The sequence below is a fragment of the Castor canadensis genome, chromosome 4 (genome assembly GCF_047511655.1).
Source record: "Castor canadensis chromosome 4, mCasCan1.hap1v2, whole genome shotgun sequence".
Lineage (NCBI taxonomy): Eukaryota > Metazoa > Chordata > Mammalia > Rodentia > Castoridae > Castor > Castor canadensis.
This window is the reverse complement of record NC_133389.1, coordinates 68197463-68213492: the sequence shown is the minus strand read 5'-3', so window position 1 is coordinate 68213492 and position 16030 is coordinate 68197463. Positions and strand designations below refer to the sequence as shown.

Sequence of the window (16030 nt, the reverse complement as noted above, 5' to 3'; positions counted from 1 at the left end):
CATAGGCTGTTGCCAGTCAGAGTAAATCTTCATTTTGCCAAATTTTGAAGAATGGGGCCTATTAGGAGCTTAGGAACAGCAGCTCCTGCTTTGGTCTCTGCTTGGCCTGCAAGTGGGCAGTGCAGGTCCTGCTGGACACCACCAGCACACACTATACCCCAGGGCTCTGCTCCTAGCCTACTGTAGGGGAGAGAGTTTTGCCCTCTGGCACTTTCCCCAGAGGAGGATTCCCCTGTGGAGGGGTGAACACACTCTCTGCTTTTCCCCCGGTCCCTTTTACAGGGATGGCGATGGTGACCAGGTTACCCTTTCCCTAACTTGTAGCTGAGGGTGAGCAGGAACTGAAGACAGACCCTGCCCAGCTCTTCTAAGGGCTGTGGGCTTTATGGCAGCAGCAGCAGCATTGATCATAATCCTGGGAAGTTGTTTGTGAAGACCAAGACAGGAAGACTAGTCTGGCTGACCCAGGATTGTGGTGCTCCATGGGTAACTGTCTAGGAAAGTGGGCCTGGCCATCAGGATGCCAGTGCAGGAGAGTAAGGATGGCTTGGAGGCTGCCCTATGGGAAGGAAGCTCCCAGGCTCAGCACAGGATCATGCCAGCCCTGTCCTGACCTCTTTCGGGTCTGCTCACTGCTTCGCTCTGTACTCCACTGGAAGTCCCTACACCTCATTCCCATCCCCTCTCAGGTCAGTTGACAACTTTTTGCTGTGTGTGTTTTGGTCTGGGACATGATAAGGAGCTTCTGGTGATGAGGTCCTTGTTTTTCCTCTGCCAGCCTTTGGAGGAACAGGCTGTACTGCCCTAGAGATACCCTTGAGATGAGGACCCTGTGGGAGTGGGGAGGCTGGGTGCATTTGTTAGGAATGCAAGTACTTTACCTATTGTGGCTTTCTCTCCTTGTCCTCTTTCCCTCCTCTCCTGTCCTTTTTCTTTTGTGCGGTCATTTCCTAAGTCTGGTTAAATGACAGGACAAAGGGCCTATGGCTCCATGGTGAATGGGATTCTTAAGTAGGAAATGAGACAAGTGGCTTTCTTCAGTAAGGAAAGAAACCATTCTGGAGGGGTGCTGAGGCCTGTCCTAACCTGAATTGCGGAGCAGGTGGGAAGGCAGCCTTCCTCCTCCCTGGACTCCAAGAAAAAAAGAAAAATGGAGTGCAGAGACTCCCTTACCTTCTTCACTCTGTCTGTTCCCTATTGTCATGTAATAGACACAAACTTAGTGTCTTCACACCATCCAAAGTCCAAAATAGGTGTCATTGGGCTAAAAAAAACAAATATCCGCGGGACATTCTGTGATCTTTCTGGAGGCACAAAATAGGGTCCCTTCCTTGGCTTTTTTTCAGACAACCACGTTCCTTGATTTAGCCCCTCCTCCCTCCACTATGAACCCTGGGATTATGTTGGGCCCACTCAGGTAATCTCAGACAGTCTTCCCATCCAAAGGGCAGTTGATTAGCAACTTTAAACCCACTTGCCACAGGTTCCAGGGACTAGGAAGTGGACATCTTTGGAGTCCGTTATTCTGCCTACCACACTCCAGTTTCCTCACTTATTTATAAATGAATATATTTAATGTAAACAATGTCTGCTTTACATCAACATAAACAATGTTTCATTTCAACCAAGCAACTTGGGAGTGGGAAAAAAAAGCATGAGATCTGGGGTCAAAAGACCCTGAACTCAAGATCTCATTACACTTTTTAAGAGCTGAGTGTCTTTGGGCAATTCACTTGACATTCCAAGCCTTGACTTTTTCATCTGAAAAGTGGGAGCAATCCTATCTTCCCGACCTGCACTGTGTGATGAGACAAAAGGACAGTGCAGTGGGCTGGGGTATCGTACTGGACTTTAGGAAAGTCCCCTTACTTGCCAGCAGACAGGAATATGAACCAAGCCTCACTGCCCTTGGATAATTCATGGGAGGAAAAATGCATTTCTGCAGCATATCAATAATGTTTTACACATTATTCTAGGGATTGGAATAGTCCAGTTCATTAAACTCTTTTAAAAAACATCTTTTTTAATGGGAAGATGTTCGGATTCATGTTTTATCATTTTCTGTTGAAGAAGGTTTGCACTATACCTGTCAGAAAAGGGGCCGTGGTCATCAGGTCACCACCAAATCTCAGCTTCCTTCTGGTACTTTGTTTCTACCCATGGACCCCTGCATGCTGAGGAGGTTCTTTGGCTTTAGTAACACATTGAGAGAAAAGAAAAGACGTCTTTTGTTATTACAGAAATTATGTATCAACTATTGTTTTTAATAATTCAGAAATTGTAAAATAAATGTTGGCCTGCCTTCCAGTGCCATTATTTAGAAATAACCATTGTTTGTAGCTTGGTGTGTCGTCTCCCAGCCCCTTTTTTATTCAGCTGTCCACGCTGTCAGGTTTCAGGATGTCTGTGCAGGCGTATTAACTAGCTCTCTGCTTTTTTGTGGAGAGAGAGGGTCTATGTGAAGATGGGAAGTTCTTCTGAATGGCATAGAAAGAACCTTTAGTGAAGGGTTTTTCCATTCAGCTCTGCCAGCTGAGTGTTGAGAATGTCAGGAATTTTCATCTACCACTTCTCTCTTTGTTGGAATCCTTTTGGACCTATGAGGGGGCTCCATTTGGTTTCTGCTCTTGACTCTCCCTGGCCTTGGTGGGGCCTGCATTCCTGGGGAGGGGGACAGAATTTCTGATTGGGAGCTGGTAAAGGAGGCAGATTGTAGACTGGTCTCAGATGAGCATTGCCTCCCCTGCTGGTCTGACTCACTAAGGACAGAGAGTTCTCTGCATATCATGCTTCAGAACCCATCCTTCAATTGCTAGGACCTGGTGCCAGGCATTCTGGCTTAGGAAGTCCTCATCTGGGGAAGCAGAGCCCAGCGCACGCACACACATACACACTCACAGGCTAGTGTGAGATGGGAAGAAGAAAGGCCTTGTGTGATCGGTAAGGCACTCTAAAGAATCCAGAGCAGGAAAGGGAAGTAAATCCCCAGTGATCTCAAGACTTCCCACTAGGCCCCCACCTCATACAAGCTCCACCAGGGGACCAAATCTTTAACACATGGGATTTTGGGGGATACTCAAGGTCCAGACTATATCAGATGCTAAACTTGCCTCTTCCCATCCACAGGTGACAGAAGGACAGACAAGCATAATCTTCCTCTAAAGCAACTGGACAATGTATTTCTAGAGCCTTACAATTATTCATACACATTGATTCAACAATTAAACCTCATAAGAGAATAATCAGAGATAGAGCCCATAACCTGTCATGGATGTTGTCACAGAGCTGTCATTACTGACACCATCCCTACCTCTATTCCCATTTCACAAAATATGAAAACCAGGATAGACCCAGGCCAAGCCTCAGGACTCTGAGTTAATTTCTCTTCATACTTTGCCCCTAACATGGGTTCTGATCACACTACGTTCCTAAATGTTAATTTAAAAAAAAACAAAAGGGAAATTCTGAGTTAAATCAAATAAATAGGTTTCTTTACTATTTCAGAGTCTGTCATGTACAGTGTTTCTCAAACTTATTTTAGCAGGAATTTTTTTTTTTGCTAAACATCATCTTGTGGGCCTACTGTTCTGCCAAAAACATTGGATTATGCTATCTTGCCCTGTGCACCATTTGATAGTTTTCAAAATCTTGAGATTAGTTGCCCAGTATTGTATCTGGCTAAGCCAAAATTTATACTTCCATTCCATGGTGGCTAGACATTGAGATTGTTTCTAGTTTTTTGGCATAACCAGCAATTCTAGAATTAATTCTGGTGACCGTCTCTGATTATTCTCTTAAGAAGTAGAATTGTTGAGTCAGAGTGTATGAGCATTTGAGCATTTGTAAAACTCTAGAAATACATTGTCCAGTTGCTTTCCAGAAAAATATGCTTGTCTGTCCTTCTGCCACTTGCTGGTGTTGGGGGACAGACTTAGCATCTGCTATAGTTTGGATCTTGAATATCCTCCATCTAGTATAGTGATGCTACTGGGAGGTGGAAGGGCCTTGTAGGAGAACCTTATATCACTGGGGACATGCCCTTGAAGGGGTGTGTAGAACCCTGCTCCCTTCCTCCTTCTGTTTTTTGTTTCCTGACCCCTAATGAGGTGGGAAAATTTGTCCAGCCCCATACTCCTGCCATGATGTGCTGCCTCAAAGCATCAGGGCTAAATTGCTCGTGGTCTGGGGCCTCAAAAACTATAAGCCAAAATAAACCTTTTTTTTTTAAAGCTGATTATCTCAGGTATTTTCTTATTGCAGTGGTAAGTGGACTAGCCCAGCATTCATCCACGAAAGCTGAGAAGTCCTAGAAGCATGAAATGCTTGAACGCCATTCCCTTCTCTCTTACGGTGAAGGCGTTCAGCAATTGAAATTCAGAGTCATACCCAAAGGACATAAATAGCCATTTCTTTTGAAGAGACAAAATTGACTTTTTACAATTCTCTGTGTTGCCTCTAAATAATTAAATGATATCTGAAAGTTATCTGAACACTCAAATTTGGAGTCTATTTTGTTGGATAGAGAAAAGATTTTGAATTGGCATCTGTTGTGCTGATTTCCAAGTAACCTTTCAAGGTGAGATATAAAAATAAATATCACCTCCTGTGAGTGTGAACTTTTTTCTAGAAGAGTCTTTTTTTCTGTGGGCATCCCATCAGTCTTAATTCTGACCCCATGAAAATTGAATTCTGTCATGTTGGTTGGAGACTGACTGTGATATATATGTATATATATATATATATGGAAAAGTAGGCTGTAACTGATTTATCTTTTTGTTCTGTACAAATACTATCCTTTGGTCAAATACATTATTGAATTTTGGAGCTAAGACAAGAACTTTTAACTCATTAAAACCCCCAAGTCTCCAGCAATAAAGTCCTCTAAGTGGCTTCACCAACAGATTTATTTCAAAGTGATTCCATTGAGAGGAAGGAAGAATGGGTAATGCATCATGTCCTGAGATCTTTTCAATAATTCATGAGACCTGTGCACCACCAGTGGTTTGAGATGCAGCCCATGGCATCAGAGCCTGAAAGGAACTCTGTCTCAGTGACATTCACAGTTTGTTCTTCCTGTGTTGGAGTCACAGTGCCTTGACTTGTGAGAAATGAAGTTTGTGCTGATTCTCTTCCTTAGGTGAAATTTACTTTAAAAGAAATGGGCATTTTGTATAAATGGATTGAAAGGACACTTTCTATGCATTCCCTACCATTAGCAAAGCAGCAGTGTTTCAGAGAACATTGCTTTTTCTTCTTTTTGGGCAGGAATTCTAATTATAAGTTACCAATAAATATTTTAAAACATGCTCATTTAGCATAAAGGAATAAAAACAATGATGAGACACTTACTAATTTATTAAATATTAAGAGCTTTCAAGTCCAGTGTTGGTGTGGGTTTGGGAAGGGAGGACTCCCTCTTTAAGGCCTTCTTTCAAAGCCACTGTTCCTAATACATATCAGAAGTTGGAAAGTACACACCTTTTAACCCAACAATCCACTTACAGGAATAAATACTGGAGTGACCATTCCACACAGAAACATATGTCCTTCTGTTGTGTATGGGAGTAAAAATCTGAAAATAATCTAAAGGTTCATCATATAACAAACTGATTAATGGCACTGTATGAGGTTATGGGTGGAAAGTTTGTCCTCCAAATTCATATGTTGAAATCCTAATTCCCAATGTGATCGCAATTTATAACTTTTCCTTAGTGATTTTCTATGTAAATCCTTTGTCCATTTCTCTATTGAGTTGTCTTTTTCTTACTGATTTTAAAACCCTTTCAAGATATTTTAAATTAACAGAACAAGTGAATATTTTGAGTGATATTTTAAATTAACAGAACACATGCATGAAGTGTGTGTGTTCTGAGAAGAATCATCTGTCCTATTTTGAGGTTTCTAATGGGTAACCATTGACGCTTGCATTGCTCACTGTTCAAATGCGTGTAACACCTCACCATGGCAGACTGTAGTAGGCCCAAGGGTGAGGTGGGGCTGCTCTGCTGCCTGCCTCTTCTTGGTGGTTCTGCAAGGCTTTTGTGAGCCTTGCTGGCGTTTTATTTCCACCTCCACCCCTTGGAAACAGTCTTTTTCTTACTGTTGTATAACTCTAATGAGATTGTCCTGACTCAGTCATGTTAGAAAAGTGATGAGCAGTACAGATAAGAAAATTCACAGGGTGGGAATATTTAAAATCAAATATATTTTTGGCTTTTGCCCAAGAAGAGATTTCATGGTCTCACAAGCATATGCATAGTTGAGGAGCAAAATTTATTATTTATTTATTTATTTTTCTTTTTTGTTATATTCATATGTGCATACAATGTTTGGGTCATTTCTTCCCCCCTACCTGCCCCCACTCCCTCCCTTACTCACCCTAACTCCTCGCTACCCAGCAGAAACTATTTTGCCCTTATCTCTAGTTTTGTTGAAGAGAGTATAAGCAATAATAGGAAGGACCAAGGGTTTTTGCTAGTTGAGATAAGGACAACTATACACGGAGTTGACTAGCATTGATTTCCTGTGCATGTGTGTTACCTTCTAGGTTAATTCTTCTTGGTGTAACCTTTTCTCTAGTTCCTGGTCCCCTTCTCCTATTGGCCTCAGATGCTTTAAAGTATCTGCTTTAGTTTCTCTGCGTTGAGGGCAACAAATGCTATCTAGTTTTTTAGGTGTCTTACCTATCCTCACCCCTCCCTTGTGTGCTCTCGCTTTTATCATGTGCTCATAGTCCAATCCTATTGTTGTGTTTGTCCTTGAACTAATGTCTGCATATCAGGGAGAACATACGATTTTTGGTTTTTTGGGCCAGGCTAACCTCATTCGGAATGATGTTCTCCAATTCCATCCATTTACCAGTGAATGATAATATTTCATTCATCTTCATGGCTGCATAAAATTCTATTGTGTATAAATACCACATTTTCTTTTTTTTTTCTTTTATTATTCATATGTGCATACAAGGCTTGGGTCATTTCTCCCCTCTGCCCCCACCCCCTCCCTTACAACCCACCCCACCCCCTCCTTCTCCCCCCATCCCCTCAATACCCAGCAGAAACTATTTTGCCCTTATTTCTAATTTTGTTGTAGAGAGAGTATAAGCAATAATAGGAAGGAACAAGGGTTTTTGCTGGTTGAGATAAGGATAGCTATACAGGGCATTGACTCACATTGATTTCCTGTGCGTGGGTGTTACCTTCAAGGTTAATTCTTTTTGATCTAACCTTTTCTCTAGTTCCTGGTCCCCTTTTCCTATTGGCCTCAGTTGCTTTTAAGGTATCTGCTCTAGTTTCTCTGCGTTAAGGGCAACAAATGCTAGCTAATTTTTCAGGTGTCTTACCTATCCTCACCCCTCCCTTGTGTGCTCTCGCTTTTATCATGTGCTCATAGTCCAATCCCATTGTTGTGTTTGCCCTTGATCTAATGTCCACATATGAGGGAGAACATACGATTTTTGGTCTTTTGGGCCAGGCTAACCTCACTCAGAATGATGTTCTCCAATTCCATCCATTTACCAGCGAATGATAACATTTCGTTCTTCTTCATGGCTGCATAAAATTCCATTGTGTATAGATACCACATTTTCTTAATCCATTCGTCAGTGGTGGGGCATCTTAGCTGTTTCCATAACTTGGCTATTGTGAATAGTGCCGCAATAAACATGGATGTGCAGGTGCCTCTGGAGTAACCTGTGTCACAGTCTTTTGGGTATATCCCCAAGAGTGGTATTGCTGGATCAAATGGTAGATCGATGTCTAGCTTTTTAAGTAGCCTCCAAATTTTTTTCCAGAGTGGTTGTACTAGTTTACATTCCCACCAACAGTGTAAGAGGGTTCCTTTTTCCCCCGCATCCTCGCCAACACCTGTTGTTAGTGGTGTTGCTGATGATGGCTATTCTAACAGGGGTGAGGTGGAATCTTAAAGTGGTTTTAATTTGCATTTCCTTTATTGCTAGAGATGGTGAGCATTTTTTCATGTGTTTTTTGGCCATTTGAATTTCTTCTTTTGAGAAAGTTCTGTTTAGTTCACTTGTCCATTTCTTTATTGGTTCATTAGTTTTGGGAGAATTTAGTTTTTTAAGTTCCCTATATATTCTGGTTATCAGTCCTTTGTCTGATGTGTAGCTGGGAAATATTTTCTCCCACTCTATGGGTGGTCTCTTCAGTGTAGAGACCATTTCTTTTGATGAGCAGAAGCTTTTTAGTTTTATGAAGTCCCATTTATCTATGCTATCTCTTAGTTGCTGTGCTGCTGGCGTTCCATTGAAAAAGTTCTTACAGTATTTCCTACTCTTTCCTGTACCAGCTTTAGAGTTTGGGGTCTGATATTAAGATCCTTGATCCATTTTGAGTTAATGTTGGTATAGGGTGATATACATGGATCTAGTTTCAGTTTTTTGCAGACTCCTAACCAGTTTTCCCCAGCAGTTTTTGTTGAAGAGGCTGTCTTTTCTCCATCACATATTTTTAGCGCCTGTGTGGGTTCATATCTGGGTCCTCTATTCTGTTCCACCGGTCTTCATGTCTGTTTTTGTGCCAGTGCCATGCTGTTTTTATTGTTATTGCTTTGTAATATAGTTTGAAGTCAGGTATTGTGATACCTCCTGCATTGTTCTTTTGACTGAGTATTGCCTTGGCTATTCGTGGCCTTTTGTATTTCCATATAAATTTAACAGTAGATTTTTCAATCTCTTTAACGAATGTCATTGGAATTTTGATGGGAATTGCATTAAACATGTAGATTACTTTTGGGAGTATAGAGAATTTTACTATGTGATTCTACCAATCCATGAGCATGGGAGATCTCTCCACTTTCTGTAGTCTTCCTCAGTTTCTTTCTTCAGAATTTTATAGTTTTCCTTGTCAAGGTCGTTCACATCCTTTGTTAGGTTTACACCTAGGTATTTGATTTTTTTGAGGCTACTGTAAATGGAATTGTTTTCATATATTCTTTCTCAGTTTGTTCATTATTAGTGTATAGAAGTGCTAATGATTTTTCTGTTTTGAATTTATATCCTGCTACCTTGGTATAGCTATTGATGGTGTCTAGGAGCTTTTGAGTAGAGTTTTTTGGGTTTTAAGGTATAAGATCATGTCATCTGCAAATAGGGATATTTTGACAGTTTCTTTACCTGTTTGTATTGCTTTTATTCCTCCTTCTTGCCTAATTGCTCTGGCTAGGAATTCCAGTACTATGTTGAATAGGAGTGGAGATAGTGGGCATCCTTGTCTAGTTCCTGATTTTAGAGGGAATTGTTTCAGTTTTTCACCATTAAGTATAATGCTGGCTGTAGGTTTTTGGGGAGACTCTTGATTGCTGCTTCAATTTCATTTTGTGTTATAGATCTGTTCAGTTTATTAATATCCTATTGGTTCAGTTTTGGATGATCATATGCATCTAGAAATCTGTCCATTTCTTTAAAATTTTCAAATTTATTTGAATATAGGTTCTCAAAGTAGTCTCTGATGATTTCCTGGACTTCCATGGTGTTTGTTGTTATCTCCCCTTTTGCTTTCCTTATTCTACTAGTTTGGGTTTTTTCTCTCCTCATTTTAGTCAGGTTTGCCAGGGGTCTGTTGATTTTGTTTATTTTTTCAAAGAACCAACTTTTTGTTTCATTAATTCTTTGTATGTTTTTTTTGGTTTCTATTTCATTGATTTCAGCTCTTGTTTTTATTATTTCTCTCCTTCTATTTGTTTTGGGATTTGCTTGTTCTTGTTTTTCTAGGAGTTTGTGATGTATCATTAGGTCATCGATTTGGGATCTTTCAGTCTTTGTAATATATGCACTCATGGCTATAAACTTTCCTCTCAGGACTGCCTTTGCTGTGTCCCATAGGTTCCGGTAGGTTGTGTGTTCATTTTTATTGACTTCCAGGAACTTTTTAATTTCCTCTTTTATTTCATCAATGACCCATTGTTCGTTAAGCAATGAGTTATTCAGTTTCCAGCTGTTTGCATGTTTTTTCTCTTTACTTTTGTTGCTGAGTTCTACTTTTATTGCATTGTGATGAGATAGAATGCATGGTATAATTTCCATTTTCTTATATTTGCTGAGGCTTGCTTTGTGCCCTAGGATATGATCTATTTTGGAGAAGGTTCCATGGGCTGCTAAGAAGAATGTATATTGTGTAGAAGTTGGATGAAATGTTCTGTAGACATCAAGTAGGTCCATTTGATCTAAGGTATATTTTAGATCTAGGATTTCTTCATTGATTTTTTGTTTGGATGACCTATGTATTGATGATAATGGGGCATTAAAGTCTTCCACAACTACTGTTTTGGAGATAATACATGCTTTTAGGTCCTTCAGGGTATGTTTGATGAAATTGAGTGCATATAGGTTGATAATTGTGATTTCCTTTTGGTCTATTGTCCCTTTTATTTGTATGGAATGTCCTTCTTTATCTTGTTTGATCAATGTAGGTTTGAAGTCTACTTTGTCAGAGATAAGTATTGCTACTCCTGCCTGTTTTGGGGGGCCATTGGCTTGGTAAATCTTCTTCCAGCCTTTCATCCTAAGCCTATGCTTATTTCTGTCGGTGAGATGAGTCTCCTGTAAGCAACAAATTGTTGGATCTTCCTTTTTAATCCCTTTCATCAAACGGTGCCTTTTGATGGGGGAATTAAGTCCGTTAATGTTAAGCGTTAGTACTGATAGGTCTGTGGTGATTCCTGTGATTTATATGTCTTAGTTGTTTGAAGGTTTGATTGTGTGTACCTAAGTTGAGGTTACTCTCTACTTTCTTGCTTTTTCTTTTCCTGTAGTTTGGTGCTGCCTGCCCTTTCATGGTTATGTTGGGTTTCACTTTCTGTGTGTAGAATCCCTTGCAGAATCTTTTGTCGTGGTGGCTTTGTGGTCACATATTGTTTTAGTTTCTGCTTATCATGGAAGACTTTTATTGCTCCATTTATTTTGAATGATAGTTTTGCTGGGTAGAGTATCTTGGGGTTGAAATTATTTTCAATCAGTGCCCAGAAGATTTTACCCCAAGCTCTTCTTGCTTTTAATGTTTCTGTTGAGAAATCTGCTGTGATTTTGATGGGTTTACCTTTGTATGTTATTTGTTTTTCTCTCTTTCAGCCTTCAGTATTCTTTCTTGGCTGTCTGTATTTGTTGTTTTAATGATAATAAGCCGTGGGTATATCTAGTTTGGTCTGGTCTATTTGGTGTTCTGGAGGCCTCTTGCATCTGTATGGGAATAGATTTCTCTAGATTTGGGAAATTTTCCGTTATTATTTTGTTGAATATATTATGCATTCCCTTCGCTTGTACCTCTTCTCCTCCTTCAGTGCCCATGATTCTCAGGTTTGGTCTTTTGATGGAGTCGGTGAGTTCTTGCATTTTCTTTTCACAGGTCTTGAGTTGTTTAACTAATGGTTCTTTGGTTTTTCCTTTAATTACCATTTCATCTTCGAGTTCTGAGTTTCTGTCTTCTGTTTATTCTGTTCTGCTGGGTTGGCCTTCCATTTTGTTTTGCAATTGTGTTTCGTTCTTTTTTCTGAGGTTTTCCATATCCTGAGTCCTTTCCTCTTTAATGTTGTCTACTTTTGTCCTGAGTTCATTTATCTCTTTATTAATCGTGTTCGGTGTTTCACTTTGGTGTTTATACAGTGCTTCTGTGGTTTCCTTTATTTCTTGTTGTGCTTTTTCAAATTCTCTATTTTTGTTGTCTTGGAATTTCTTGAGTGTCTCCTGTACATTTTGGTTGGCCATATCCAGTATCATCTCTATAAAATTGTCATTGATTACCTGTAGTATTTCTTCTTTTAGATTGTTCTTGTGGGCTTCAATGGGTTCTTTGGCATAGTTTATCTTCATTTTGTTGGAGTCTCGATCTGAGTATCTGTTTTCTTCATTTCCCTCTGGTTCCTGTACTAATTTTTTGCTGTGGGGAAAGTGGTTTCCCTGTTTTTTCTGTCTTCCCATCATTGCCCTTGGTGTTGTTATTGTCCCTGTACTATGTGCGATTAAGTATTTTCTAGCTTGTAATAATAACAATGGTGATATTTAGAATGGAAGAGTGAGAGGAGACTGAAAGCAAAGAAGTTAAAGAAAAAGGGAGAAACAAATAAACAAGTAGAAAAAACAATGTTTCAAAGATATAAATGGGAGAGATAGTGCACTAATCAACAGTAAGCTGAACAGGCATTAGAGAGACAGAGAGAGGATTGAAAAATAAATAAATAAAAAATAAAAAATAGATAAATGAAAAAAGAAATCTCCAAGTTCAAATGCAATAAAGTTTCAGTTTTAATAATTTTAGTGTTATTCCCTCAGCCTCCAATCCTGGAGATGGTGTCTCAGAAGTAGTTTTGTTGTTGTCTCATCAAAGGGGAAAAATACCAAAAAGACCAAACCAAAACAAAAGAACACAAAACAAAAAAAACACCACAAAGTGTCCTAAGTTCAAATGCAATACAGTTTCAGTAAGTTTTTCAGCATGCAGGTGTAGTTTGGTTGTTGTCTCATCAAAGGAAGAAAGAAAAAAAAAAGAGTCTGGAGACAGTTCTGTGAATGTCTATCTGAGGCTGTGGTTCACCTGCCTGCTGCTGTCAGCCTGCTGTTGCTGGAGGCTTTATTTATGCAGATCTCAGGAGTAAGCTTAACACTCACCTAGCCCCTCAGGCTTTGTTTACTTAGAGTTCTCCTGGGAGCTTTCCCCTTTTCAAGCACACTGGGGGAGGTGACACTGCACCAGCTTTCTCAGGCCTGCGTGTTTATTTGCAGTTCACATGGGAAGTGGGTCTTGCCCCCTCTCCTGTGGAGTTTTCCTCCCACCGGCACTTTTACAAGCTTTCCCGCTCCTGGTTGCTGGACATGTGCCGCTGCTCCTGCCTTCCCCAGCTGGCTTCTTGTGAGGGATTTCCCCTACCCCCCTCTTCGGTGCTCAGGGCGCCCCGCCCTCTTTGCTACGTGTCTTTTTTTGTTGTTATTGCCTATTATTCAGTTTTTTTTTCTTTTTTCCCTGGATGGGGGTCCATCTATCCAGGGGGCTATGCTGATCTGGCCCAGGGTTGTCTGTGGGAGTACCGCATGCCGCTTAGCTCACCTTGTGGTCCGCGTCTTCCCAAGCTGTCTGGGTGCTGCAGTCTGGAGGTGGCGCGGGAGCCCTCCTGGTTTCTCTGTTTAACATGAAATGGAGATGCTATGTGCATGTTGGAGGTGTGGAGGAGTCAAAGTTTTGCCTCTTCTTGGTGGTTTTTCCTGTAAGGTGTATCTCCAGCATCTCTCCAAGATTTTACTTTAGGAGGCACGCTTTCTGCTTTCTCCCTCTAGCCACCATCTTGGAATCTCCTACCTTCTAAGTTAATTCTTCTCAAACTAACCTTTTCTCTAGTTCCTGGTCCCCTTCTCCTATTGGCCTCAGTTGCTTTAAATTATCTGCTTTAGTTTCTCTGCATTGAGGGCAACAAATGCTATCTAGTTTTTTGGGTGTTTTGCCTATCCTCATTCCTTCCTTGTGTGTTCTCACTTAATCATGTGATCAAAGTCCGATCCCCTTGTTGTGTTTGCCCTTGATCTAATGTCCACATATGAGGGAGAACATACGATTTTTAGTCTTTTGGGCCAGGCTAACCTCAGTCAAAATAATGTTCTCCAATTCCATCCATTTACCAGCGAATGATAACATTTCGTTCTTCTTCATGGCTGTATAAAATTCCATTGTGTATAAATACCACATTTTCTTGATCCATTCGTCAGTAGTGAGTCATCTTGGCTGTTTCCATAACTTGGCTATTGTGAATAGTGCCGCAATAAACATGGGTGTGCAGGTGCCTCTGGAGTAACCTGTGTCACAGTCTTTTGGGTATATCCCCAAGAGTGGTATTGCTGGATCATATGGTAGATCAATATTTAGATTTTTAAGAAGCCTCCAAATCAAAATTTATTATTTAATATGGGCCCTGGAAGAACCCTAAGAGGAATGTAGAGATCCTATAGGGATGATATAGAATAAAAATTTAATATTTAGTTTGGGATTGCTTAAAATCTGTTTATTTATTGTATCCTAAAACTGTTCGTTGTTTTAAACAGTTTCATTCACTGGCTCCCATGTACTACCGAGGGTCTGCCGCGGCTGTCATAGTGTATGACATTACCAAACAGGTAAGGTGTCTCCCTTAGAATTTTGATGCCATTTATGGTGACTGTCTTAGAAAGACTAAAACGGGCTTATCACTGCTTGAGTCTCTCTTGTAGCCTGGAATGAGATTTCCCAATATGGTGGGAAAGGATAATGAGCATTGTATTGAGTACATTTCACCCACACATGACACAACATCTCAGATATATCTGCGCAGTTAAGAACACAGCAATGAGCACTCACTTTTGAAGTTGACTGTTTATAGGGGCAAGGTCACACCTGCTAGTGCTGTTCTTTAAAACATCAGCTTTTCATGAAAAAATTACTGTGAGTTCTGCATGTTTTTAATCATCATAAAGGTACTTATTTTCTGTTAATCGTTTAGTGGCACCACTTAGAAGGCCAAGGACAATACTTATGTGTCTAAAGGTAAAACTGTGTGTGTGTTGTCATCTCCTTTTTGTCTGTTTTCACTTTCTGTGGCCTTAGTTACTGAGGTCAACTGCCATTCAAAAATAATAAACCAGAAGTTCCAGCAATAAGCAAGTAATAATTTTAAGTAACTTTTATTACAATATGTTGTTATAATTAGTCAATTTTATTATTATTAATCTCTTAATTTATAAATTAAACCTTGTTATAGGTATGTATTCAGAGGAAAAAAACATAGTTTGTGTAGGGTTGTGTAATATCTGCAGTTTTGGGTCCCAGCAAGGACCGTGGAAAATATGCTGTGCAGATGGGACCAGTGAGTATGTAATTTAATGTATTTTCAGTTTTAATAGTGCGGTGGTTCAATGATATTTTCCCCATCTCTGCATATTGAATCGCTTACTTTTTCCCTGGAGCACTGACCCAGTGCCCAGTGTCCATGACCATTGGTGCAGTGACCCATTGTTGTTGCATTCTGTGAGTCATGACCACTTCTGTCCTGGAGGAGGCTAGGCCAAAATGAAATTAGGGCTCTAAAGGGCTGTATTCCCTTTCTGAAATAAGCACAAACATTCATGTAATCCCGCTATCCTTATTTATGTGGAGTCAAGGCTGTAGTTTTCAGTCAGTGTTACTTATAGGAAAAATTACTAATGCAGTTTTCTTACTAATCAAATTTTAATTTTTAGAAAGAAATTTTCATAGGCTAAATATAACTTAGCTAAGGTTAACTACATGTGTCTCCTAAAAATACTTTCTCCATTAAATTATATAGGGCTTGTATTTCTACTTGGTCTTTTCAATGTTCATCTTCACTTTCGGTTTAGGATTCATTTCATACCTTGAAGAAATGGGTTAAAGAACTGAAAGAGCATGGCCCGGAAAACATCGTAATGGCTATTGCTGGTAACAAATGTGACCTCTCGGATATTAGGTAAGATGCATGTAAAAATGGTTGTGTCTGACCTGTATCCTGAATGTCTGTGGGCTGAAAGGTGTTGTGCCTTGGGTGTTACTTGTGTGCTGGAAGTAGTAAATTTAATTGACGGCCGTCACCTGTGTAGTCAGTGTGTCGTTATTCACTGATAGTGGATAATTGGCAGGCAGGCCAGTCAATGATGGATATTGAAATCACTTTCATACATAGTACATCATGTCCCCAACTTTAGATATCTTTGGGCCAGGTTGTTTTGTTATTTTTATTGTTACTACTTTTTCCATTATTATTAGTAGCATTGTTACTACTTACACAATTTTAGTAACAGTATCATATGGCAAATGACCGTTAGAATTCTTGATATTTTCCATAGCATCCCTGTTTGTTTTAGAACTAGATTTTAATATAAGGACATAGGCTAGTCTGCATAATGTTACTATTTTGTTCTAAGATCTGAATATGATTCGTTTTATAGGAATACTTTTACGCGACCACACTTCTATTGAGAGTGGGTCATGGAACTTCTTTTACCTGATACCTTAGTCCATTTTCTATTGTTATATCAGAATGC

General features: G+C 39.9%; 1 protein-coding gene across 2 annotated transcripts in view; it reads left to right on the top strand.

The window, feature by feature from the left end:
- Window positions 1–16030, top strand: part of Rab31 (RAB31, member RAS oncogene family) — a 136723-nt gene that overhangs the window by 71813 nt on the left and 48880 nt on the right. For both annotated transcript variants that reach the window (XM_020186817.2, XM_020186819.2), the window contains exons 4-5: window positions 14042–14113; window positions 15350–15456. In XM_020186817.2, the coding sequence (XP_020042406.1) occupies window positions 14042–14113; window positions 15350–15456 (179 nt within the window). The remainder of the gene's footprint in view (window positions 1–14041; window positions 14114–15349; window positions 15457–16030) is intronic.